Source organism: Gymnogyps californianus, chromosome 19, assembly GCF_018139145.2.
Source record: "Gymnogyps californianus isolate 813 chromosome 19, ASM1813914v2, whole genome shotgun sequence".
Classification (NCBI taxonomy): Eukaryota; Metazoa; Chordata; class Aves; order Accipitriformes; family Cathartidae; genus Gymnogyps; species Gymnogyps californianus.
The window spans coordinates 6,951,771-6,978,919 of record NC_059489.1 but is presented as its reverse complement, the minus strand read 5'-3'; the positions used below and the strand labels follow the sequence as shown (position 1 = coordinate 6,978,919).

The 27,149-nt window shown below is 46.1% G+C and overlaps 1 protein-coding gene across 1 annotated transcript in view; it reads left to right on the top strand.

The window, feature by feature from the left end:
* CACNA1G (calcium voltage-gated channel subunit alpha1 G) overlaps positions 1-27,149 on the top strand; it is a 149,667-nt gene that overhangs the window by 107,621 nt on the left and 14,897 nt on the right. The window contains exons 23-34 of the mRNA XM_050908465.1: positions 5,011-5,137; positions 8,461-8,586; positions 9,199-9,288; positions 9,886-10,099; positions 12,572-12,622; positions 18,518-18,669; positions 21,115-21,224; positions 22,260-22,393; positions 23,582-23,652; positions 23,931-24,009; positions 24,087-24,208; positions 25,146-25,490. Coding sequence (XP_050764422.1) covers positions 5,011-5,137; positions 8,461-8,586; positions 9,199-9,288; positions 9,886-10,099; positions 12,572-12,622; positions 18,518-18,669; positions 21,115-21,224; positions 22,260-22,393; positions 23,582-23,652; positions 23,931-24,009; positions 24,087-24,208; positions 25,146-25,490 — 1,621 coding nt within the window. The remainder of the gene's footprint in view (positions 1-5,010; positions 5,138-8,460; positions 8,587-9,198; positions 9,289-9,885; positions 10,100-12,571; positions 12,623-18,517; positions 18,670-21,114; positions 21,225-22,259; positions 22,394-23,581; positions 23,653-23,930; positions 24,010-24,086; positions 24,209-25,145; positions 25,491-27,149) is intronic.

Here is a 27,149-nt window from a genome sequence, read left to right as displayed (position 1 = left end):
TTTCTACTACAAAGGAAATGTAAAAAGACAGCAACAAGCCCATTCCCTAAATATGTTCACAATCAGTTCTATTCCCCTGTAATTAGATTTGTAGGAAATGAAAAAGCAGCCATCAAACTGGGGGCTTTTCAGTAAGTCATAAATCTCCGCATGTGGAAACCCATCTGCCTCTGCGGTGCACATCTGGGCTGCCCTGAGCACACCTCTGCCCGCAGCTGCCCGCTCCGCCTTTGCCGCGGGCTGCGCCGCGTGGCTCGGGGATCACGTCGCCGCTGCCTGGGATGTTCAGCTGGATCAACATGGGATAACAGCTGGGACAGGTGACCCGAGGTCTTTGCACACCGTGGCTCCAGTCCCCATGTCTGGGTGAAGTCCCCTGTGGAGACCGAGCCAATGTTTTTCCTTTCCAGGAAGGCGTAGGGCAGAGACCAAAGTAAATGCTCTGTCCCCACCACAGAGGAGCTAACCCAGCTCCTTCTGTCCTCCCTTTCTGTGGGCACCTGGGGACAGGGCTGCAGGGAGGACACCCTCAGTGAGAAGCCAAGCCACGGCTGTGTGTGTCACACTCAACTCGAGAGCAGGGACAGCCCTCGCCGTCTCTGCGTTGGCTTTCCAGGTTGATGGTCTGAAGGGGTTCTTGCAAAAGACCTCCCTCATTCTGTCTCTTATTTTCTCCTGTGAAAACAACCCCGTTGCTTTATGCAGCACACAAAACCACACATGCTTGTGCCTTTTGCCCAGGCATTAAAAAAAACTGGCCTGTGTGCCAATCACGGGCTTTTGATTGCATGATTGATTATCAGCCTCCAAATTGAATCCATGAGGATTCGAGCCCAGCTTTATGACCAGAATTCCAAAAATATATTCACAAAGGAGTGACATTTAAAGATGTTTCCATGACCCTCTGATGTTTCAGCCAGTAGAGGGATTGCTTATACAATAACATTCCTTCCTAATGCGTTCAACCTGCTGTTGGTGGGATCAAGTGTTGTAGCTTAAGATACAAGAGAAATCAAAATTGAAAATGTGTTCAGATTTAACGTGGATGGACTTCAGTGCTGTTTTACTCTCTACAGAGCCTGGGCTTTGACTTCCAAAGCAGATCGATAAATTATTCACTTTTCATACCATCACAGTATGAAACAGTCATTTCATAGACTCTCTTCTATCTATCTTATCACCTTTGCTAATTTTTTTTTAATCTCTGGAGGAAGGTCTTCATTAACGTTGATCTGCTACTTCATCTACGTGCTACTTCTCCTGAGAGCTCTGATCAGGCTAGCAGGCTTAACGTTAGTAAATGTGATCCAGCTGGGATGAGGCTGACAGTGGGTTTGGAGTGTCTCACGCCAGGGGTTTAACAGCATTGCGAATGCTGAGACCAGCAGAACCAGGAGGAACTCGAGAGATTAACATTTCTTCATACTGGAAAAAAAAAAGTCTCATTTCAATTTCCCCATTTGTCATATGCCTAATGCAGACTGGAATTGTCCTGAGTGCAACCTCGGCGAGTCTATGGCTCTGGCACACTCGGAGGGCTCCAAATCAGCTGGATCCTTCAGCAATAAATTGCAGGAGTGGTGGGTTTACAAGCCTGATATCAGCAGGACCTTGGGCAATCTTGATGAGGTGCGGGGATGCTGTATGTTGACATATTGGAGGTGACACTAATAATCTGGAAATGCTGAGGATTTCATTGGCACTTCTTAGAGAGTTGTCAGGCTCTCAGGAGAGTGGCAGGAGTCTTTGCATGGACTTGCCTCGACGTTGGATCAGGCCCTTAGTCTGAGGCAGCTCCAAGGTCTGAAGGTTTTCATTAGTAAGAACTATTATTTTTCAAAATCTTTTCAAAGTCTTCTCTCCCTGTAGGGCTGGAAACAGCACTTGCGTGGAGCTAAACTGGTGGCAGCTTTCACCCTCATGCATTCTCATTTGAGGAATTCCCTGGTTGATCAAAACACTGAAAGCAGCCAAATGCTGCCATTTCTCAGCCCTTTTTTTCTGAACACACATGACTTTGCGAAGTCAGAGGAGTGACCTCCTATTTTCTCTCTCTGCTGGATACCAAATAGTATCTCACAGGGGAAATCACTTTATTATTTCTAAAATAGGCTTTCTTAATAAGTGTTGGAGCAAATTATCAACTTTAGACTCCGGGGACTAAATTTCTTCCTTGTTCCCCAAAATTTAAGGATACTCCAGTAGTTTAGACCACAGGCCTTCAATTTAGAAGACCTGACTTTGGTTCCATCCTGTGTGACAGTAGACAGAATACCTAAGTCAGGATCCCTAAAGGCACCAAAGTACCTCATTTCCATTGAAATCTTTGGAAATGAGTTACCTGCATACCTCTGAGGACATGGCTTGCGGTCCTCCCATGCCTCAGTTTCCCATCTGTAGTTTGGCAGTTGTAGTATTTCACCCAGGACTGTGTGAAGGTAATATGTGAGGGATGGCGAGGTCTTTAGACCATCTGAGGATCCAGAAGAGATATTCAGCCTCAGACTGTCCAGTCCAATGCTTGTTTTGTGCGCTCAGATGGAGTGGGAAGAGCCCTTGCCCTGCGGACGCTGCCCGTTAGGCTGAATTAACCAGCTCATTGAGTCAGACGCACTAACCTGCTGTCCAGCCTCCTCTGCTAGCTGCCCTCGGCTCGGCGCTCAGCCTCGGTGCAGGTACAACGTGGCAGCAGCAGCGTAGCTGCCCCAGCGAGGACCTCAGCCTGGGCTAATTCATGTGGGCGGTTTTGGCAGCCCACGCTGACCAGTCTCCACGCTGCCACGGCTGCATGGGGTCCGCACCGTCCCCTGGGGCATCTCAGCCTTGAGCAGCCTTCTGCTCCCTGAGCCATCTCACCTTCCAGCTCATTCCCTAAAATAACCCAGATCTGAGGATCAGGAAAGCCGAGGTGTCCAAAATAGGGAGCCCCAGCAGCTACCTGGAAGAGACACCCAGCGTGAGGAACAGCAGCATCTGCCTTTTGTGTTTCACTGGTAAGGGAGTGCATAAAAATACCACCATCTGTTTCTTTTTTAACGTGATAATTGATGAGTTACCCTTGACATTTCAAGTAAATATTTAACCAGAAAAAAAGGAAATAATTTTTAGCTTTTCAGGATACTGTTTAAAGCCGACAGTTTTAGAAAGACCTGGTGCTTGTGCACTGGGCACTGCGGTTCGCTAAACCTGTTGGCTCTGGAGCAGGAGAGGGTTGGTGCAGGCTTGGCTGTGGTCCCAGCTAAGGCCATGCGTGTCGGGCATGTGGATGTGTCCATGGGGACCTCTGCTGGGAGCACCATGCCCGGGCGGGGGAGAGAGGAGGAGAACTTGGATCCTCTCCAGGCAACAGAACTCCAACTGTGCTTCAGGTGGTGCAGCCAGACTTGGGGTGAAACGGGAGAGGCGGTGAGAGGACTCCCATGGCAAAAGAGAGAACCAGGCAGAAACAAGAAGGTGGGGAAGTTTGTGGCACTTTCGAGTGCCAAGTGTTCAAAGGACTCACCAGCCGGTACCCAGAAGCACACAGGCGCTTCCTCCCTCTGACTTACACAGCAGACAGCTATTTCTGCCTTGGGAAAGCACAGTTTCTATGGCATCAGTACAAACTGATTTACAGCACTAGTGAAACGCTTAATTCCAGTTGGCATCAAGAGGAGGGAGGCATGCAACCTCTTCAGATGCCTTTCTTGGTCCCCCAGCTCTCCACCTTCAGGTCTGTGAGCCTGAATACCTCGTTCATCTTGCCCAGCACGGTGAGATGGCTTCTCTAAATCACACAAGCCTTGTCCTTTCATTGTAGTGTTGTCCTTGAGAGTATAGTACAGTTTCTCCTTTTTTTTTTTTTTTTTTTTTTTTAAACCTGCTTTGGTCATGATCTCCACGTTACTCTTCCCCAACCTTCCCATATGATCTAATCCTCTGTTATGAAATTCTGTGCAGTACCAGACAGAAAGGAGCTACAGAAATAAGGTTAGATGCCTGTGGTCCTGCTGGTGAAGTTTCACCTGGAGGACACCACTGGTTCAGTAGCTGAGGTTGTACAGTGGGTATAAAGCAGAGACTGTGATGGTACTGAGGGGTACCTCAGGTCTCTGTCCACAGCAGCACTATAAGTACAGATTTTTTTTACGATGAGGGTGGTGAAACACTGGAACAGGTTGCTCAGAGAGGTGGTAGATGCCCCATCCCTGGAAATATTCAAGGTCAAGCTGGACGGGGCTCTGAACAACCTGATCTAGTTGAAGATGTCCCTGCTCATTGCAGGGGCGTTGGACTAGATGGCCTTCAAAGGTCCCTTCTAAGCCAAACCATTCTATGATTCTACAGTCACTACAGATGTGCGGGCAGCTGTGTAAGAGTGGCTGCTCCATTTCACAGACTGAGACAGGGAAATCAAGAGCCTTGCCTAAATCTACACAGGAAGGGACACTGGGAGGCCCTCTCTTTGCAGTCCTGGACAGGCTACAGGCATAAAGGTGGGTGTTTGTGGATGGCCCAAACCAAGAGGCTGGATCCCAGGGAAGGTGTGATCAAGGCTGGAAACCTAGAGAGCTCTTTGGGCCGAATGATAGGAAAAGGAAAATGCTGAGGCTTGAATGTATTATAGTGAATGGTAACTAGAAGATGGTGATCAGCAGACGGATCAAGAATAGGTAGTGGGTTAGATTAAAACCATCATTCCAAGTTTGAAAAATATGGGACTAGCCTATATATCTTCCATTCCTCGGTCTTTCTCCAGTGACTTTTCTGGCCTGGCTCCTCATATGCGGTCTCCTCCTCCTCTTCTTTTATGCAAAGCTGTATGTGTAGGCAGAGACCCCTTTCCCTCAAACACCTCCATAATCTCACAGGTCAATCTTCCAGAACTGCTTCTTCCATCATGATTTTTGAGTTATCTGCCATTCTAAAAAATTCCCTAATGCTGTTTTCTCCACATCTTCTATCTTGATAGGAGGCAGAACCAGGCAAGAACAGGACTAACATAGCTTTTCTGCTTACTTGCCCCCACAGAGTCATTAGTCGAGCCCAAGGACTGAAGCTGGTGGTGGAGACTCTCATGTCATCCCTGAAGCCCATTGGGAACATCGTGGTCATCTGCTGTGCCTTTTTCATAATCTTTGGGATCCTGGGAGTTCAGGTGAGTCCCCTGTAAGCCTCAGCACCTAACCCAAAAGCGTAACAAGCCCCAGATGGCCCCACATCTGGCTATCTGTACCAATGGGCACGCTATGAGCCTTTCTGAAACTGAACCAATGGGCTGTTTGGCCTTCTTGGGGAACGCTCCTTGCTCCTAGCGAGGAGGAAACAGATTTCCCATTATTGGTCAGCTATTAAAACCTCATTAACAATTACAACCTAACAACAGTGGCCTAGCAACACGCATCCCTAGCCGTGGCTGAAAGAGCAATGGTTAGAGGCAGTTAGTGAGGTTGGTTTTGCCTCTTTCTGGTTCCATCGAGGTCCTCTGCCCAGCTCTAGAAACGTGTGTTGGTTTTGAATCTATAAATTTGCCACGGTTAACAGCCTGGAGTGACTCAGACCCAAGGGCTTATGTGGCTCTTGGTCCCCACCCCAGCAGCAAAGCGTGGCCTTTCTAGTGCTCTCAAGACACATTTATTCCTGACTTCCAAGTCTTGGCTGTGCGTCACTTGACGTGTTGAACTTTCTTGAAGCTTCCCTGTTGTACGCAGTGATACAAAAGCCAACATGATGGCCCCCTCAAAGGCACAGAATGGGTTTTCTTCACCCTTTCCCCACCACGAGGACTTCTGCTCTGCCTGCAGCGGGATGTGAATCAAGATATTTCTCCACTTTCTTCCCCCGGCCACGCCACAGAAGGGTCAGGCCTGAGGCATGACACGTACCACCAGAAAAACTCTGCTCAGGGAAACTGTTAAATCCCATTTCTGTTCCGTCTGGGAGATAACATGGGGACATCTCCCTTCCACCTTTCTTCTAGGTATAAACCAATGGGGAAATAGAAACTCTCAAAGCTGAAATTGTTGGTTTGTAAACTCCAGAGAGACCTTGACCTGGAGATTCGTTCAGATTCTGACAGTTTGTGTAACTGAAAGCTTGCAGAAATAGAGATTTCTGAGTCTGCTTCCTGCCAGCTCTGCTGGCAATATCCTCAGGCCCAGGAGTGCAGGAAGCCAGGGGAAAAGTGGCAGAGTTTCCAATGCAATTGGTATCTTATTACCTGGGAAGAAGAGATTGTTTCGTATAAATATTCTGACATAAACTTCAGAAAGAAATAAATGTTATCTGATCTGTCACAACCAGCTTTGGAAAGCAGCTCTGTTTGGCTTTGTTTTGGAAAGGTGTCTTATATAATATTTTATAATAATATACTGTTTAAATAATAAATACAGCATTGAAAATAAACAGCGAAGAAAATCATGCCGTCCATAACCACCTCAGCAGCTAGATTGGCTTAGCATTACAGTACAACAACATCCATCCATTATACTAAACAGATTCATAAAACTAAGCATGTCCTGTAAAACAATATAAAACTCAGACACAGGAAAATTTATGCCAAACAACAAAACTTGCTGTATGCTCTTTGAATTTCCTCCCTGCTAATTGTGATTGCTTTCCCTAGTGACTTGCAGTCTTACGTTAAATTGTCATGACTTGATGTGCTTAAGTGGTAGATACAAGCAAGACTGATCCTGTATTCAGGATGCAAAATTCTCAGTTAATATTTATGTCTAATTAGGTGTAAGATGAGTGCCATAGCTATTTTCTATAAAAAGATGATCTCTCAAAGTTACAGTTGGTTTTCCCATGTAAATATAAATTGGGGATCAAACTAGAGGTTTTTAACAGTATTAAAATCCAGATGTCCATGTTTTGAATGGTGTTTCCTCTTAGCAAGACTGTTTTTGTTGTAGAGCTTGCCTACAAGTTAATAGTCATCAATAAGACACAAGAAACGGATAGTTAAAACAAGTACAGTAGGAAACACTGGGTCTTTCACTTCTGGAAGTGCTAAAATCTGAAGCACTGACAGGGATCAGCATTTTTGCAAATTGGGCTTTGTATTTCCAAACCCCGTTAGTAGCTATGTTACTGCTCCCATCTGAATGGCATTACAGTCCAGCTCCTGGAGAAGTTATATTTACAGACAATATATTAAAAACAGTTGTTTACCTTCCTGCTTAATTAAAACTTTTCTCTGTGAAGGCTATATCTCCCCAGTCTGCCTTACCCACGGATAGTGTTTCTCCACGGAAGGATCAGGGAATACTTCTCTTCTTGCATCCAGAAGTTTTATGACTGCGTTGAGTGGTGATTAATTTTGCATGCCTAGAGAACATCCTTCTGCTCTTGATTTCTGAAGGAAACCCATGGAGTAATGCGTGGGTTTATCTTGTTCACTATTATTTCTACTGATATTTGTCTAGAACAACAGATCAAAACCCGTCAGCGTCTTTTCTCTGTATACCCAGGTGGTGTTTTAAGGAGCCTGGAGAGCAGGCTGCCATTTCCCCCCAAAACAGTAATGTCAATAGCTTCTGTCAGCAAATAAATCCAGATTTGTTGGATGTCTTCTGGGCTTTGATACCATCCATCCTGCTAGCATCAATCACCCTGTCTGAAGCAGTAATCATCCCCTGCCACTCTCTGTTCTGTGCGCGGGAAGCAACAGGTCTAGAATTAAGTGCATGGAGGCTCATGTCGCTCATGCAGGTGTAAATCAGGAGCTGACTCCCCAGGAATTGTATCTCTCCTGGCTTACACCAAAGGAAATAAGCTTGGGATCAGGTACCCAGCACCAGTTGGGCTGGGCTTCTTAAGCTCTGCATAAGGAACATTTTCAGAGACCCCTGCGCGGACTGCAGAGCCTAGTTGACGGCTGGAGAACAGCATTCAGGATCAGGGGCCGGAGCTGGGCTGAGTCTTGATTCAGCAAGAGCCCAGCGTCACTCTCAGCAGCTCGGCTCCTCTCTGACATGTCCCCTTGTGACCTGTAAGAGCAGAGCTTAGTCCATCGCTGTGCCTCTTCAGTGCCACCTTTTCTCTGCTGACAGAGGGCCTCTGTTACATGTAATTTGCCGGTGACTCTTGAAACTAGCATCGTTAACTGGGCTGAGAGTCGCCGGAGTCATTCCACGTGTGGTAAGAAGCCATTAGCTGGTCTGGGCTATTAGTTGGGGCTACACTTGAGCTGCCAAGCCAGAAGCAAAGGCCTTTAGGCCAGTCTCAGATCACTGAACCAGACAACTTAATGCATGAGGTGGGTGTCCTAAACGATGTGAAATCATGCATTTGCTCATTAGGTGCGTATTATACAGGCTGCTCGCACTTAATAACCTGCACAAATGAGGCCATTTCCCTTAACTTCTCTGGTTGGCGTGGGCTGTGCAGAGTACCCCGGGAGAAATGCCCATCATCTGCAGAGATATCCTACAGACTGAACCCTTACAGTTCCTCTTTGCTTTGCGTGTTTTGCAGCTTTTCAAAGGCAAGTTTTTTGTCTGCCAGGGGGAGGACACCAGAAACATCACAAATAAATCGGATTGTACAGAAGCAAGCTACAAATGGGTCCGGCACAAGTATAATTTTGATAATCTCGGCCAGGTATTAATAGAATGGTAATCTGCTTCTTTGCTCCTTTACCTCCTTGACTTAAAACCTGTGCATTTTTATCCCATGGGATTTTCTTATAGGGCACTACCAGTCGCAGTAAATATTCAGTTCACATACACAGCATTCTGTCTCTGTAAATCCCAAAGGTAGTGTTTCCAAGCAGGCATACACTTCTTTTCAGAACAGAACAAGCACATGTGGCTTTGTGGAGTACTTAATTGCTTCACTGCTACATAACAAACCAAATATATCTTGCAGAAGGGCTTGTCTAATAGAGCCGGACACTTTCAACCATCTCTGCAACACAGCCTTATTTTAGCAGCATGGTAAGGACTAATTAGTAGGGAGCAGTAGAGACCTGGAGGGTGGAAATGAAGCTGCTTTTGTCTTCAGCTTTGTGGTTTCCGAATTAGCGCTCATTGCTGAACCAGGCGCTGGCATTGATAGGTTTTTGCTGCTGGGAGAAACCTTGGGCATCAAAGTGTCCCATTATCAGACAGGTGATGATAATCCTCAGACAGGAAAGGGCAAAGAGGACTAAAATGTTACAAGTAAAAGAGCTTTAGTGCAACTATGTCTAACTTTTTTCCCATGTATTTCTAGGCCCTGATGTCTCTCTTTGTTCTGGCCTCCAAGGACGGGTGGGTGGATATCATGTACGATGGCTTAGATGCGGTGGGAGTTGACCAGCAGGTACGTGCTCTAGCAGAGCTGTAAGAAATGAGTTGTCAAAGGTCGCACATTTTGGCTCTTGTTTTGCAAAGTACTCTTGGCTTCCACAGTCAAATGGGGTTATGGGGTTAGGATCGAGGGAGGTGTTTAACCCAAGTCCTGGGGCACGACAAGGAGTCCAGTGAAAAGTCTGGATTTGGACCCAGCCTTTTCCCTACAGATTTTTCAACGTGACTGGTGTAAATAGCATTAGGAGAACCGCACCTATTGAAGAATGGTTTGACTTTTTAAGCAATTCAGACATTTCAGGAGAAAAGAAGTGCTTTGTGTAGGTACAGGTTTTCAGCCAGGGACTTACAATAGCTGCAAAGGATGCTACTGTCCTGCTGTTGGCAGAACAGAGGTGGTTCTTCTGTCCTCAGTGTGCTTTGTGTTTGGGGAGCATTCAGTTAAAATGTCTGAGGGCTCTAATTTTCAGGAAGAGCAGAGCACACTGAGCTGCCTCAAAGGGGCACCCACGGGTTTTGTGGATTGGGCAGCTGTATCAATTTGCTCCCCTTTTTTTTTTTTTTTTTTTTTTTGAGGTTCAGTTGACATTTGCCTTCCTCCACTTTGCAGCCAGTCATGAACTACAACCCGTGGATGCTCCTCTACTTCATCTCCTTCCTGCTGATTGTGGCCTTCTTCGTCCTCAACATGTTCGTGGGGGTGGTGGTGGAGAATTTCCACAAGTGTCGGCAGCACCAGGAGGAGGAAGAAGCCAAGAGGCGGGAGGAGAAGAGGCTTCGCCGGCTGGAGAAAAAGAGAAGGAGTAAGGAGAAACAGATGGCTGGTCGGTAGTCTTTCCACATCTTTCTGAGTCCTGCTTGACCTTCCACACGATCCCCTCCTCCCTCCCCTCCCTGCCTCGCGTCTGGTGATCATTCTTCTCCCAAAAGCATGTCCAGCTATAAAATTTGCATGAAGGAAATAGTGTCGTTTTAGGCTGAGCAAGGAGCCATGGAAGCCTTTTTAATGGCTGCACGATTTGCAATGACCTTTCCGTTGGAGGTTATTTAAATTAAAATATAATAATAATCAGACCTGGAGCTTCTTGGATAGCAGAGCTCAGTGTTACACAAATAGTGACAACTGCAAAGATCAGCAGTGCCGGATGGCACCATAAATCTTCTGAGTCATGAGCACTGTTGCTGATAACTGGATTCACTATTTGGTTTATTACAGCCTTGTAATGCCACAGTGATGTTACCTGTCCCATTTATCAAGCAGGTTTATTTGTTGGCACAGTAGCACCACTGCTATTCAAGAGTGTAATAAAATAATGGAGCCATCTCATTCTAGTAATGCTTAAAAACTCCTTAGAGAAACATATCAATGCATTTGCTTGAGAAATACAGATCAGAAAAAAAAAAAGCAGTTAGAGGAGAGTAACTAACTAGACAAAATAGCACTGATGCAAATTGAACCAAACTCCTGACTGGATGTGCAAGCTTGCAGCCCTGCCTAGAGAAGGCTTTACAGGTGAAAGGAGGCTAGACCTCCGCTCTGCCAAAAGTCTCCAACCTGACATTTGTCTCTTAGTCTTTTTTTCTTTTAATTTGGTTGAACAAGTAAGAAATAAGCCAGCCAGAGGCCACAGGTCAGAGGTACTCTTCTTCTCGCATGCTCTGTCTTCTGACTGAACTTTCTCCGTTGCCCTTTGTGTCCATGGCCTTACGCTTTCCCTCCCTGGTCAGTCCGCCTGCTGCTCTCTCCGTGTCCCCTTTCACATCTCTTCTCTATCTTTGACAGACTTCAGTACTGTTTAAGAGGCTGTCTGATCAGGCGCTTGTTCCGAAAGCTGGTAATATTAAGTCTGTTTTATTTTTTTTTAATAGTCTAAGAGGTGTTTAATAGCTGTGACAGGCTTAATCGTGCAACCACGTACCGCAATGGTGTCTCAGCCTCTCTCAGTTCAGCGCTTACCCAGCACTTTCCTTTGGTCACAACTTTAAGTCCCATGAGCTTCACAGGTTTTGTAACCAATAGGATGTATCACACCAGCCTCTGGACATCAAACTTTTGTTTATGCCGAGAGCATGGCTTCCTCGATGGTCAGTGGAAAGATGGAGGCTTCCCTCAAGAGCGGTGGAGGACACGTTAGACTGTTCTCAGTTAAGTGGGATACAGATGGAAAGATTTTTTTGTTTGTTTTTCACATCAAGGAAATGCCTAGAAAGCTCTTTCAGTCAGTCCAAGTTCCCAAACACAGTTTCAGGCTGATGAGTTAGAAAATGTTTTTAAAGGCTGGATAGAAAGATCCCTATTTAAAGTTCCAGTTTCGGAGAGCAGACATTTCTGTAGAAGAAAAATAGATGTTTAGTTATTATTAATGACCTTATTTATAATGCTAGAGGAACTAGATGAAGAAAAGATGTAAGTCTGGGCAATTTCCCAGCGGGAAGGAATCACAAACCATCTTTGGAGATGTAGTTATTCATTCAGTCCTATGAAATGCCTAATTAAAGAGGCAATAAACAGCTATTTTACTGAGGATCAAATATTGCTGAGTATTCAATCGCCATAAAAACCTTTCAAGAGCAAAGTATGAAGCCCTCCAAATAGCTTCAGAACAGTTTTCTCAATTTGCATTCAGTGAAACGTTGGTTTTAATTGACCGTGTCCAGTTTTGCCCTCGGAGGCAACAGATGTCATTGCTTAGCTTCATTCTGCATGGTGGGAACTTGCAGATGATACCAAGACTAAGGCTTTGATTATGCCAGCAACTGCACGGGGGTTCCTTTCAGCTGGGCTTCTTGAGTGTCCCCAGATGCCCAAACCAACCTATGGATGTCAGACATAGATGCAGACTTCTAACTGGTTGGACAGTCATTTTTGACCATAGACTCTTCAAATGCATTTACCCAATCGGACGGCTGAAAACCAGAAAAGCGTGTGAGATCCCAGCTCGGTGAGATGTAGGCAGATGCAGGAGTGGTCGCTGTAAGGTGGGCTGGCCCAGCAGGATATGTACAAAGTCCGTCCTTCAGCAGCGTCTTCTCCTTCATCATCATCAAGCGAAGGGGTTCTCGGGGATCTCTTGGGCTTCCACCTGTGTATGTGGGAGAAGCACAAGAGCCCTTCCTTTTTCACGATGAGCCTGTGTACCTGAGCCCACCCTCCGTGAGGCACAACGAGAGGATCCCACAACAAAACATTCCCGGTAGAGGCAACGGAGAGCCTGAGAGCCGTAGGGACCTCTGAAGGGGAAGGGAAGTCTTGCCGTGTGTCCTGCCGGGTGATTAATGCCGTTTCGTTCTTTTAGATCTAATGCTGGATGATGTATTAATGGAGAGCTCAGCCAGTGCAGTGCAAGGTACTGGGAAGTCGGCACGTCTCGTCCCACTTGAATGGCAGTGCTGTGTCACTAACGGCTGGCCACCGCTGCTGTGAGGCATCCCACTAAACCGTGTGTGTGGTGCAAAGCTCGTTTGCTTACTTCATGGCACACGCATATCATTCTGAACTGCAGGTCTGCAGACCTGGCTCAGGACTGACACTTGCAAACCCTTAATTTACCCCTTGATCATGTTATGTTCTTTAGTATTTTTTTTTTTTCTGGTTTTCATTAAGACACTGTCAGACTTTTCATGGCTTTTTTTTTTCCCTCCTTTTTTTTTGTTTTTGTTTTTTCTTAGAGAATAATGACTGGACTGTGAAATGGGTCCTTTATTGTTTACTCTAGCTTTCCACCAACTTAGGACTGTCTGAATAATTTGCAGGAGTGTCTCTGGAAGGCAGGCAGTCTCGCTTAGGGAGACTATTTCATTATTTCTCCAGCCCTTGCTGATTGCTCCACGAACGCTGTGCTCCAGGGAGGCACAGTATTTTTTCAGCAGGGTAAAATTCAGTACAGCGCAAAGCCTCAGTGCTTTAACGGAGAGATCAACCCCACACCAACCCTCAGTGTGGACATGGGGTTTAGTCGTTGTGCTGCCCAGCTTGTAAATTCTTCATATTGATTGGGAGTCGCTCGATCTATGAGGCACCTTGTGAATTAAAAGAAATGAAGATGCCACCTCAAAGCCTTTCCAGGTCCTGGTGGGGATGGACCAGCTGGCCTGAGCACTGCTGGGAGTTTGATCTGACCACCCCGACCAGGGCTCGCTCACCTCTCCCTTTCCCGTCCCCCCTCGCCAGGATGGTGCTCAGGGCTGCAAATCTGTCCCTTGCTCTTTTTATTTTTAGGAGAAGCTTTGATCTGGCAAGCACTTTGTTTAATTCATTACTTAAGAATATTAGCCTGAATAATTAAAGAGGCGCCAACATAGAAACAAATACAGCTGTAATTTTCGACAAAAATAACGTGCTAGGAAAATTGTGCCATTAAAACTCTCACCTGTGAACAAGCTCCCACTGCTTGAGATGGGAGCAAGGCTCCATGCATCTCTCACATATTTCAGGGAGTTTTGATTAAATAAAAATTGCAAGGTGAGGGCTATTGGCTTTCACTGCAGAGGATAACTCAGGGAGACCGAGGTTCCTACCTTATATTTCTAAGGCCTTGTTGGAAGTTATCACAACATGCTTTAAGAAAACCTGAATCTCCTTCCCGTTGCCATTCCTGGTATTTTTATTTCTTTGCCTTCATTCTTGCTCTTCTTGGTAGGCCTCCTGTCCTCTCCTGTGAAACGGGGGCAGAACGAGGCGGGGGGTTGTCACTGGGTTTGGGGGTCTGTTTATTTCTTCTTTTTATTTGGTTGTGATTCCTCTCCTGGTCCTACAGAGCTACATCAAGGCTGGTTTATTTTATTTTATTTTTAAGGCACTGAACTCATTCCAAATCCCTCCGTTACCCCACACAGGCTCAGAAAGACTCTTAGTTTGCCTTTAAAAAGTGTGCGATTGTCAGGTCTGTGCTTTGTGTTTCCTTTTGTTGTCTTTTCTTTGGATCCAGTGGTAGTTGAATGCGCCGTGCTGCTCTTCAGGCACCGGCATGAGTGAATAGAAGGATTTTCTTTCTGAACCTGCCTGTGGGGGATATGAGGGAATCGGTCCCGGGTGCTGTAGATGAACCTCCTGTGGTTCAGTGAGAAATCTGGAGTTGTGACCCCAAAACTTCCACACGTCTCTGCACTTACAGAGCGCTGCTTTTCTCTTTCTGTGAAGATCAGATGGAGTATTGTGTGTGTGTGCTGCTGCCTGGTGCTTAGTGAGATATTGTAATTTTATTTTTTCCTTTTTTTTTTCCGAGTCTACATTCTATCACAACTGGAATCTTCTCAGTGGAAATAATTTATCATTTTCCATTTTGCTTTTTTTTTTTTTTTAATAAATCCATTCAGTACAATAAAAGCCAAGTAAAACGTTGTGTTTAAATAAGAAAAGTTCCTTCAGTGCAAACTACTTTTTAACCTAATAATATTCTTGATACAGTTTGTAAATCCAGCTGCGTCACGAGCTCATTGCTCACTGCTTTGCCGCTGTCCTCCAGATATACTCAGACCTGCAAAGTAGTTAATTCCCTTATTATAGGAGAAGGAAGAAGCTGGAGGAGACAGTAATGGAATTGTCCCACTCTCGTGAATTCCAATTTCCCGTGCCCACGCACCTCCGGCTCGAAAGCCACCTCAGGGAAAGTGGCAATTTCGCTCTTGACAGGGCTATATTCGGAGGCAGCCCCACTCCAGGGGTGACACAAACCATTCCGGAGCCGCACACCCAGCCCAGCCCCCCCAGGAAAATGCAGTTAATGGGAAGAGAGCGGCCCCGGCCCCATCTCCCGCAGCGCCAGCAGAGACCGGCTGAGCCCTGGGACCCTCTGGGAGCTGGCAGTGGCACTGCCCGGCACAAACTAGGGGTGCCTCCAGCGCTGCTTTGCTGGTCACTGTGCCATTTTGCAGGTCACGTCCTAGAGCTGCCAGATGAACAGCAGCACGGGGCTTAATGCCCCAAAGCTGGGCTGTGATTGCTGAACCCAAAGGGCACCAGGCCTGGGAGAAGTTAGAACGGGATTAGGAATGGGAAATGTTTATCCTGCAACAGCAATGGTCACTGCCTTTCCAGATGGGCAGGAGAGGACGGCAATGAGTTTGGGTACCCCAGGACACAGGCTGGGGCGGCTGGGGCTGCCGTGCTCTGCCTCCCAGCCCTTGTCAAGGGGATCAATTATAAACCCGCAGGACGATGCCGAGAGGAGTACAGAATGCCTGCTTGGGAAACAACTTGAGTTGAGAGCCCGTAAGAATGATAAACTAAAGCCGAGTGCCCCCCACCCTGCCAGGCACCCGCTCCCCTTGTAGGTGCGGTCCCCTTAGACCACCGTCGCCCAGGATGACCGGGCAGGGGGGGCTCTCCCAAACCAGCTCTCAATCAGCTGCAAAATCTCCTTCCTACCTGGGTTAGGAGGAGATTGCTCAGGATCCACTGTCGGAGCTGATTTTCTCCTGTGTAACGATATCTAAATTTGAGCCACTTCTCCCTCTCTCCTGGCCTCCAGGCGTGGTGAAGCAGCTTGATTTACACCCTGTTTACCAGCCTGATGTCTCGTAGTGGGCTTTTGCTGTATTTCCCCATCTTCTCGCATTTTCATTCTGCCAATTCTTCTTTTGTTCGTTTGCTCTCCTCCTCTTTTCTTTAACGCCATGTGTGCCGGGAAGCCAAGTTAACCTTTTCAGTAATAACCGAGACTAACCCAGAGCTCTTGTTGTTCTTGACACAGTGTATTGTAACAGTACAGTAATGTGGTGTTGTGTTAGTTGTGAAGTTCACCACCTGGAGTTTAACAGATGTCTGTATTTCCCAAGATGTTGGTATTGTTTAGATCTTTACTGCAATAATTAGAAATGATACTGTGTGATAGGGGGCACGGGCTTTGCACCTAGATAATTATATATGAGCAATACCCAACTTCTCTGCAGAACTGTGCAGGTCGGGTTAAATAAATGGTATTTATACAATAGCAAGAAAACGGTTTATCTGTTCAGAAAGTTCCCTGCCCGCCTAGACACAGTATTTATCTACAGTCCTCGGACGGCATGCTAGCTTGTGTGTGGTTCATCTCGCGGTAATATCTGTATTGCACTAATATGCATGGCCGGCACGTGGAGACCGGTGAAGTGAGTGGTGGCATGGTTCATAAACAGGGTTGACAAATCCCCTCTTAACAAAGTTAACGGGGAAGGATGAAACGTTTACTAATGGTAATTTTCTAAGGCTGCAAGGGCATCTGCGAGAGCAGCATCCAGAGACGTTTGGCTGTGGAAACCTGGGGGCATGTGCTGGGAAAGGTGAAAAGGAGCTTTGGGATTTGGGAGAGGGGGGTGCGAAGGGGGAGAAGCCTTTGCAGATATATGAACAATTAGCAACCCTGCTTATAAGGTCATGCGCTGGCTAATCCAGGTGCAGGAGCCCTGCACAGGAGACATTTTACAACCTCTCTCTAAATCCTCTCTCTTTTCTAACAGCGTTGATGCTATTCTGTAGGATTTGGAATTACCTGTCAATCAAAGCTAAGAAAAAATTTGAATTCCAGTGTAATTATTCATAAGTAAATCCGTTGCAAGAAAAGGCAGAAACATTGACATTTTTCTTTTTGAATGTGAATTATACATAAATGTAGAAGAAGTAAGTGATCCAATTACGATGGTGTTTCTTTCTGAGATGATAAGTTGGTTCATAAAAATAGGTCCTATTCCTAACCTAATTGTATTCAAACATTTTAGTTAATTTGCTACTCATAATTTAGCATAATGTGATCGAGATATCTTGACTTTATGGAGATTTATGCAGATTCTGAGATATCTGACAAAGTCTTATGAGTGAGTCAGCAGCTACCAGTCTGCTTTTTTGTAAGCACTCAATAGATTCAGCATGAAAATTCATTTTATAGACCTTTTCATCGATATCGTGCGTTAGCACTCAGGTACAGATCACCTAAAGCACACTGCAGATCAAAAAATGAATATTAATACTGCCTTTCATTTGATGACACTGAAGCAGAATTTTGGGCATTCCAAAGCCCTGCAGAATAAAACTGCTGAGTGATTTGTCTCTCTGGTCCCTGGGCTGTAAGGGAAAGGTCTGTCTCTATGGGAAAAACAAAACTTCTCTGATTTTTCAGGATCCTGTTATGAAGCAGGGAGCACATGAAACCGTTAAATCTATGGGTTTGATCGCAATGTCATTGGCTATTGACAAAGTGAATTCTATTTCCAGGCAAAATTTAATCTTCTAAAATTAGTTTTCCCCGAGGGCAACCCAAACCTGTGCTTCGTGGCTTCATTCTGCCCAACTTTTTGCTCGGAATAATGTATCAAACTGTACATTTGCTCAGCAGCACTAAATATCAAGCCATGTAATTCTTACAGCTCAATAATTTTCATAACCAGTTGATCATCTAATTATGAGAGTAATATTATACTCTGACATATGCAAGACAGTCCTTTCCACTTCAATCTGCATTATAATGCCTCCTTGAAAATTGTACTGAATTATATACTCAGCCTTGGCATTTCCTCATTAGAGATTAGGTGAGTAAATGAGTTTATCTCTAGGAACATTCGGGGTCTAAAGAGCATGTGTCATCCCCGAGGCAGCCGAACATGGGAATGAGTTGAACAGTGAAAGCTGTACTTTGATAATCTTGTCTAAACGGAGGATCATTATTTTCTAATCGCTAAGGCTGACTGATCAGTTTTCCTTGGTATTTTTATGGACCATTTTTCAGGGCTCTGACAGCCAAAGTGTTGAATTTTGTTCTCTCTGCAGTTTATTGCAAAGAACATAATATGTCTGAATTACTTCTCTTTCAAAGACCACCGCTAACTCAGTGGCCTGTCTTTTTAAGCCATTGTTAGTAAAATCTGTCCCCAACATCTGACCGTTAATTGGGTTTTCAGATACTTTGGGGACTTTTAAGATCAACAGAAACAAAAATTATTGTTTTAATTTAAATTTAATTTAAATTTCCCTACAGGGAAAACATTCTTTAGCAGCACAGTAGTCCCAGCTCACCTCATCCCTGATGCCATAAGGCTGAGTATAGCGCATGTCCCACTGAAGATGTTTAATGGATGTGAGATGACGGGAGCCCTGCTGTGTATTAAAAATGGTAAAATGCCAGCAAGAAAAAAGGAAATATAAAGACAGCATGTTGCTGTAATCGGTCTAGAATTTATCATCTTTGGAGTTAGAAAGTGAGGGGGCATTGACTTCACAAAGACGCAGAGAAATGCCTTGACGTGCCTCTCTGCTCTCCTCCCCGCTGCAGAAGCACAGTGTAAGCCCTACTATTCGGATTACTCCCGCTTCCGCCTCCTGATCCACCAGATGTGCACCAGCCACTACCTGGATTTGTTCATCACTGGAGTGATCGGCCTCAACGTGATCACCATGGCCATGGAGCACTACCAGCAGCCAAAGGTACTGGGACAGAGAGGAGGAAAAGCAGGGGGGGGACATGCTCAGCCGCGGTGGGATGTGCTGACGGGCAGAGTTAAGGCCAGTTTTGCTGTTAGACCTCAGGGCCCCCATTCACCGTGCCCAACCTGCCCCTTTGCCCCATGGAGTGTACCCATCCTACAGCTGGCTTCCAGCTCAAACCATGGCTTTCAGTACCCGGATCCCATTGCACCTCTCCCTTCTAGTTAAGTGCAAACAGACTGCTTTGAAAATGAGGATGGGAGCAGGTTTGTTTGGTTTGCTAGACGAGATTGTCATTGAAATCTTCCATTTGACTTAGGTTTTCCACCAAAAAAAAGGAGAAAAAGGAAAAAGAATAGAAAAATTTGTGAAATGTTTCTTTTTGCAAAGTTTCTTCTAAATCCCCAATGTCCCATAGGGCCCAATTTTCACAGGCGCTGGATTCCATGGTGGCCTTTAAAATACATTTTAATATATTAGTGCGCTAAGTTCCTGGGTCTTTGTCATACTCTGAAAATAAAAACAGCCTGTCCTGGCATGTCAAGTCTCTTGTGCGTAAGAATGAAATGGAAATAGCTGCCTTTGCCGTATAACTTGTACTTATTTTTATTAGCCACTTTCAGAATGAATAAATATAACGCACAATAGGAGGAAATATTCTTTAAGACTAGACAGGACTTGAATACTTAATGTAAAAAACCCCAAATGACTAAGACATGCAAACGAGGGGAAAAATATCCTCCAGCCTATCATAAAGAAGCCAAAAAGTGAAAGGCACAAGCCCTGTTTATTTTTTCTGTTCAGGTCACCTTTAAATACCCTGGAAGGCTCATTGCATGATTCAGTCATTTGGTGATGAAAAAGGTTGTTGGCTAAGGAGCCTGTATTGGAATCGCTCTAGGGCGCGCGTCTTACCGCAGTCGTTTTGCAGCTACATTTTCTCTTGTATTATAAAAGTGTTGGGCAGGCTTTTGTTTTTAATTTTCTTTAGGAAAATAACATTTTGTCTCTAAGCCTCTGGTATGCAGCATCTGGGTAATAACTCCAAGCTTGGATTGTGCTGAGATGACAGCACGGTTAGAGCCATGCACATGCTTGAGAGTCTTGCTGAATCAGGGCCCCGAAATCACTCTGGTCTGGGTGATTGATGGCTGGGATCCTGCAGATACTTAAAAGGCTAAATGTACCAGAGAGCTTTATATCCAAACTAACGATTGCTTGGTGTGTTGGTGCTGAACGGGGTTGGTGGTGGGATACCCCGGGATGCCCTGTGAATGAGATCCCAGCTGGAGATGCTGCGGCTGCCCATAGAGAGGAGGGGCTGCAGTGTGCATAGAGGTGGTTCGAGCAAAGAGCTACTGGGCAAAATCTGCTTTTGCCAAATAAAAATGCTCATTTGCTGGCAGAGCCCAGGTCCCCTGCAGTATGACAGGGAGGCTCGTTCAGAGCCATGGCTTCCTTTGGCGGCTGGCCTTGTACTTTTCGGGCAGGTGAGGTGGTTTTCGTCCACGGATGCTTGAAGCTAAACTGTAGCATGAAGGCAGAGTGTGTGGCTTCAACCCCTTCTACGATGATTTCTCCCGCTTGGGGATCAGCAAGTCTTGATTTTGGTCTGAGAGCGCTCTGTTGCCATCTCCTACATTCCCTAACAGCGCCCTGGACACAATTATTACCATCCCATTTGCCAGCAGTGAGGAATTCAAGGCACATTACTTAAGAGGCCATGCAGGATGCTGCTACCACAGCGCTCCTTCACAAGCAGGACTTTTGGGATGAAATCACCTCTAATTGAGCTTAATGGCTCACTGTGTGTGAGTTGTCCCAGCCAGGAGGCACCTGTAGTTAATGGCCAGGCTGTGACTTCTGCAGAGGGAGGGCTGGGCAGAGGAAAACCCAAAGCACTCGCTCCTGCTGGCATGCCATCCCTCTCTCCTGCTCCTTGCCAAAAGCTCAAGGTGAGGAGTAAATGACGGGCTGTCACAAAGAAGCCATTTGGCCAGTGCTTGCACGAACTCGGCCAGCCCACGGCTCTTGCAGCAGTGCACAAACAAGCTAGTGGGATGAAATTCAGCTTTCTGCCAAAAGCACGAGGGTTTGTGCGCTGCTGACACCTGCAAATGCAGCAGCTCTTGCCGCTCACCCAAGCGATCCCAGCTGGGGCTGTGTTACTGCCGTGGGGTTTGGGTTGTGCCTTGGGTTTGTGTCCGCCCCTCCTGTGAATTTTATCAGCTGGGTTGGGGCTAGGCAGAAATGCAGTCTGTGCACTCCCTGAAGTACTGGGACTTTTCCCCGGGACATTTGTCATCGGAGAGAGCCCACGGTTGGAGCCTTTTATCTGTAGTTTGGAAATGAGTAACTGATAAAAGAAGAGGAGGGCGGGTTTGCAGGCAGCACAGCCCCTCAGCAGAGCTAGCATCTAACCCCAGTCTTGTGTCCACATCCCAGGTTCTTGATGAAGCCCTGAAGATTTGCAATTATATCTTCACCGTTATCTTTGTCCTGGAGTCTGTTTTCAAGCTTATCGCCTTTGGGTTTCGTCGCTTCTTCCAAGACAGGTAACAAAAGCAGGTTTCTGGAGACAGCTGCCCAAATTCGGTGTCCTGGACCCCGATGCCCTTCCCGGTGATGTCAGTCTGACACGTGTGAACATTTTTTTGGTGTGACTGATTGAAACCTGGGTAGGTGGAGGCTTGGGATGTGAGTTGGAGAAAGGATCGTGCATGACAAGGAGTGTGATTGCACCACTTTGGCCCTTGGGAGCGGACAAAATAGGAGCGAGTCTCACACCGAGCGGCTGGTTCTCTTCTCACACCAGTTGTGTGTCCATATAATCAAGAGTACCTGGTGAAATGGCAAAATTTATGCCAAGAGAGAGAATCTGGTCCTGAGTGGAAATGAAAGAGAAAAGGGACCTCTTTTTATGCAGGTGCGGAGCAGCAGATGAAATTGCTTCTTTTTCTAGATTTTCACTCTCTTACCTCACAAATACAGATTTTATGTCCTTGGTGAATCTTTCTCCTCCCATTTTTGCCTCCTTCCATGTTAACACCAAGAGTGCTGGCACTGAGCAGGACTTGACACGAGCCTTTCAGCAGCTGGGGGATGGTTCCACCGCTCTCCCCGTGTTTCGGGTGTCCATGCTGGGATTACGCCTCTCTCCGACCTGGCACGAATCCTTGGGGTCTTCCCTTCGCCCAGCGTGATTTTTTGTTTCAAGGACTGGACGTGGGGTCCGATTCTTTCTAGGGCAGATCTCATGCTGAGGTCCACGAGTGTCGTGTCTAGAAGTGGCCGGACAGATACCGCAGTATCTCCCCTGAGGTCTGCAGCCTCTGGGTAGAAAACTGCCCAGCTTTTGTTTCTGTTTCCCCTCAGTCAAGAATATCTTTGGAATTGGCTGATTTTCTAATGAGATGCATTAGTTATAATGATTTCATAACATAACTGCTTTTGTATAATACCCTCAGAAAAATACTGCAGATTCATTTGAGTGCTAGAACCATTGAAATGACTGGAATTTGTGTGAAACAAGCTACCTCCCCGTGCCAGCTTCTTAGTAGATGTTAAACTTCGTTTTGTGTTGTCTCCAGATGGAACCAATTAGATCTGGCAATCGTGCTGCTGTCTATCATGGGCATCACTTTGGAAGAGATCGAGGTGAACGCTTCACTACCAATTAACCCCACTATTATCCGAATCATGAGGGTTCTCAGGATTGCTCGAGGTGAGACGAATAAAGCAGAATTGACTTGTGTTTGAGGTGCAGGGTCCCCTCCAGGAGAGAGTTACGTGTTGGGAAATGGTTCTGGGGCACATCCCCATCACGATGTGCATAGTTCTGGCATCAACAGGCTGTAAACAAGTAAAAGAACAATGGGGGAGAATACTTGCAAGGAGCCAAAAAGCTGAGCCAACTGACCATGTGTTTCTATCTTAAGAGGACTTAAAGGCTGAGAGCTTAGAAATAAAGGAGAAAGAGCTGTGGCTGTAACTCCCAGAGATGTACCTGGGAAAAAAAATGCCAGTTAAATCAAAGTCATCTCGAACGGGGATTAGAGAACACAAGCTCAAGTACGTTGGCTTGAAAAGACAAGCATCTAATAAATTTAATTTCCCATGGGACTTTACATCTCACCACTTGGTGACAAAGCATGCCTCGTCACTCTGTATCCATCTGTCCCCTCAGACTTGTAACGACACGTACCTGAGTTGGGAAGCCAGCTTCTTCAGGGCCTGATTTTTCAGAACAGGGAGGTCTCAGGGCCAAATGGTGAAGACGTAAAATGTGAGTGCTCAGGCCCTTAATAAAGTACTCCCAGGCTCTTCTGAAGGGCAATGTCGTGCTCTGAGGCATAATTGCTCTGATTGCAACCCTCATCTAAGCAAAGAAGGAAGTGGAAGAGAAATGAAATGCTGCTGTATCTCAAGGGGGAAAAAAAGTGTTTTTCCTGTGCATTGGATCCCTTTCAGAATTAAAAATACAAGCGGTTTCCAATTGGAAATGCAACCTTCTGGAAGAGATGTATAAATCAGTTCCTCAGTGAATCACGTATGAAAGTGGGTAGCCTATGGAAGTGGGAAAGTAGCCCCAGGGCTGGGAAAGTAACTGCTCACGATAACCAGAGGAAGAAGGAGATGGGCCCAACACAGGTAAAGTAGGGAAAGGAAAAGCCAGACAGAACAAGAATGCTTTCTCCAAGTCTCAGGATAGGTGATGCTGCTATTCACAGGATTTTAATAGTATCCAAGCAACCGGGAGCGATGTAAAAAGGCCAGGGACTATAGCAGCTAATGGAGAACACTTGACATGATTTCACATTTCTGCTATAATCTGTGGCTCCTGGGAGAGGGACTGAGTTTGTGCCTCCGTGCTAATGCTGCCGTTACCATATTACGAACGTGTTTTCTGCAGTGTTGAAGTTGCTGAAGATGGCTGTAGGGATGAGAGCCCTGTTGGACACCGTGATGCAAGCGCTGCCGCAGGTAACCCACTGCCATATCAAACCAGATCTCCTCTGGCCCGGAGTTAATTTCCTATTGCAGAGGAATGCTAATCATTTTATTTTTACTGTCATTAGAGAATCACATTTCCCTTCCGAAGCACAGTCTGAGATACAGTCCTCACATTGAGGTCATTTTTCCCCTGAAGCAATTTAAGTTTTGGATTAAAGAATACATCAAGAAACAGGTCTGGAACAAAAAAAATCAATGAATGTTCTTCTTTTGTGTTTTTTTTCCCCCATTTCTTTTTCTCTTTCCAGGTGGGGAATCTGGGTCTTCTCTTCATGTTGTTGTTTTTCATATTTGCAGCTCTTGGAGTGGAGCTGTTTGGAGACCTTGGTGAGTCTTCCCGTGCCGGTGGAGGGGGTGGGAGCAGTTTGCGAGCAGGGGTCTCACGGCTGTGCTTGGTCCTGCAGAGTGCGACGACACGCACCCCTGCGAGGGGCTGGGACGGCACGCCACCTTCAGAAACTTTGGGATGGCCTTTCTGACTCTCTTCCGAGTATCCACGGGAGACAACTGGAATGGGATAATGAAGGTAAGAGACCCACAGAAAATGAGTATTGCCTATAATTGCTTAATGAGAAGCTGTCCACTCTGCTCCAGACTGGTAACGATGCCCAGCCAGGACACTCACATCTTGCAGTGAGCTGGTCTCTTCATTCGTGCACTGGGCAAAGTCTCTAACATTTCTGTTCCCTCCTCCCAGCAATGCAATGTCTATGGTTGCAGGCTCCTGGCATACTCTATATATTCCCTTTTTTACCCTGAGAGAGCAACTTAAAAGGAAGGGTCAAAAATAAAGGGACTCATCTGTCAAGTAGCACGGGTTCAGCTCAGTAACATGAATTAGTTTTATTTTTTTCCTTAAAAGTCTTGTTGGTCTTACTTTGGTGGTTTTTTTCTGGGAAAATCCAGGTTTCTGGGAGAGAGTCTTTCTCAGGAGAGAGCCATAAAGGCATGCTATTGTGAAGAAATCCGGTCTATGAATACACAGGGTGCTAGCTAGTCCGAAGGAATCGCTTCTCTGTCCGTTTGTAGCCCACGGTGAGTGTTAGGTGGCCAAACTCTTAATGACAGAGTGTGAACTTAAGGAAAGAGTGCCTGCAAGCCCAGCTGCTGTGGGATAGCTGATGGGTTGTAGCTGCACCCTGCTTTGCCCTGGATCTGTCTGCCACGCTTGTGCATTTGGTCTCTAACCTGGTAAAACAGCCTTTCCTTTCGGAGCAGCAGGGTGTCGATGTCTGTTGTTGCACACCCCAAGGACAATTTCCTCTGAGCCTGCTTGTGGTGACTAACACAGAAACGTAAGGTTTTACTGGCAAGTATTTTGCTATTCTAGACATGAAATTTGCCCAGTCTCCTCAGTTTTCTTCATGAAAGGAGAACCCATTGGAGCCAGATGACCAGACGGCAGACCAAGGTCCATGCTGGAACCTCTTCACATCCCTCCATCATTTCTCCCCTGTTTCCAGGACACGCTGCGGGACTGTGACCAGGAGTCCACCTGTTACAACACCGTCATTTCACCCATCTACTTCGTCTCCTTCGTGCTGACAGCCCAGTTTGTCCTGGTGAACGTGGTGATCGCCGTGCTCATGAAGCACTTGGAGGAGAGCAACAAGGAGGCTAAGGAGGAGGCAGAGCTCGAAGCAGAACTGGAGATGGAAATGAAGACAATCACCCCCAGCCAACACAGCCCCTCAGACATCTTTGCGTGGACAGGCAGCGCCGGTGGAGAGAGACCTGAGAGCCCCCGAGGATGTGCCAATCCCATGCAAATCAAGGTGGATTCTCAGCTCTCGTTAGTTTACCCTATGGTGAGAATCTCAGTTGGAGGGTGAAGAGGGCTTGACCTGCATATTTGCTAGGGGAAGACATGCACGAGTCGGTAATGAAGGAGTGGGTGTACCGTACGTCCAGGGCTTGTATTCCTCGCTGTCTGCTGACTGACTGTTGCGTGGTGTGGGAACCGATGCTCCGGGGAAGAGACCCTAGGCAGGTCTCCAGACCACCTTGATGCATCTGTTTGGAGGTAGAGAGCTTTGCAATTTATTCTGGAGATGTGCCCAAGCCACCAAGTTCAGAGCTAGCTCCAAATTTGCTCTAATCCAGAGTTTGGGCTAGGTCCTTTCTGATAGCAAAATCATGAGCATAACGTGTTTGCTTTTCTAATGCAGACCATGAACGACAACATAAAAGAGGAATAAAACTTGGCTAATCTTTGCTTAAGTATTAAATTTGTTTTATGTAACCTCAATTTAAAATCCATACCCACAGTCAAGCTTGTAAGAAAAGATTATTCTAACAATAGAACAATCCAGAGGGGACTCAAACCTGAGCTCACCAGAACTGGTGGCAAAACTCCCACCAGCAGGAGCAGTGCCGGAGCAGGGCTGTAATGTGGTAGCTGCTACGAGCTGCAACAAGTCTCTCTAAAGCACAGTTTCTGGATGAAGACTCAGTTTGAGAAATGAAAGAGGTGAGGTCAAGACCCAGACAGGTCCTGCGGGAGGGAACTGAACTGGAATTATACAAGCAAAATGGTCCAGCCTTTTTTTAGTCTTAGCTGATTGCAAATTGGGTTAAACTCTACGCAGACCTCATTAGCTTTTATTACACCATGATTTCACAACAGCATATCTTGGCCTCTGCCTGGGGTGGACTAATGAGTATTCTAATGCATGAAAAACTCGTTTATGATCTTTAGTCCAAGAGTGAAAAAGAGTAAATCCCTGCTTAAGCTTTGTTTCAGTTCCTAAGCTACTGGAAATTCCTGGTGCCATTAGGAGCCACTGATGTCTGAGATGGAGTCCAAAGCTGCTCTTTGGCACAGGAAAAAGGAGTTCAGGGCAATATGGGGAAATCCAGATTCACTACGTCCTCTGGGAAGAAACAACACGTCCTAACTGTTGTTGTACATGTTAAGCAGAGTACTGGCAAACTGTCCTCAGCACTGTTGTCCTGCATTAGTACTCACACTGGCAAAAAGAGAAATTCCAAAATTGCAAGACAAATCAGCGGGAAGGATACCCTCAGCTCTTCAGTCTGTTAAACCTGCCCTCTCTGAAGGTGGCTTTGGAAAGGGCTTATTCTAGTCATAATCTCCAGAGTGTGTTTCTTGCTCTTTCACTCAAACAGAAGCCTCAAAAACCTCCAGGAGATTTTATTCTGACTATTTGTTCTCCTAGCCAAAATCTTCAGGACAAATCTGATGCTTGAGCACGACAGCAGAGGAATACAATTCCCAGGACATGACCCTGCAAGGACGTGTGGTCAGCATGCTCTTTTGCTTGCCTCTTCCCCAGGATTTTTGCACTGTGTGCTGTTTGACTGTAACGACGGTCCTCATCTCATTGTATGTAGTAGGCATTCCCTACATGAAAGGTGCAACCCTTAAACTGCTCCCATGCTGCCTGCAAAAGCCAGACCCTGCTCTGTATAACCTCCCGTTGTCTGTGCTGTGGCCAGCTGGTTTG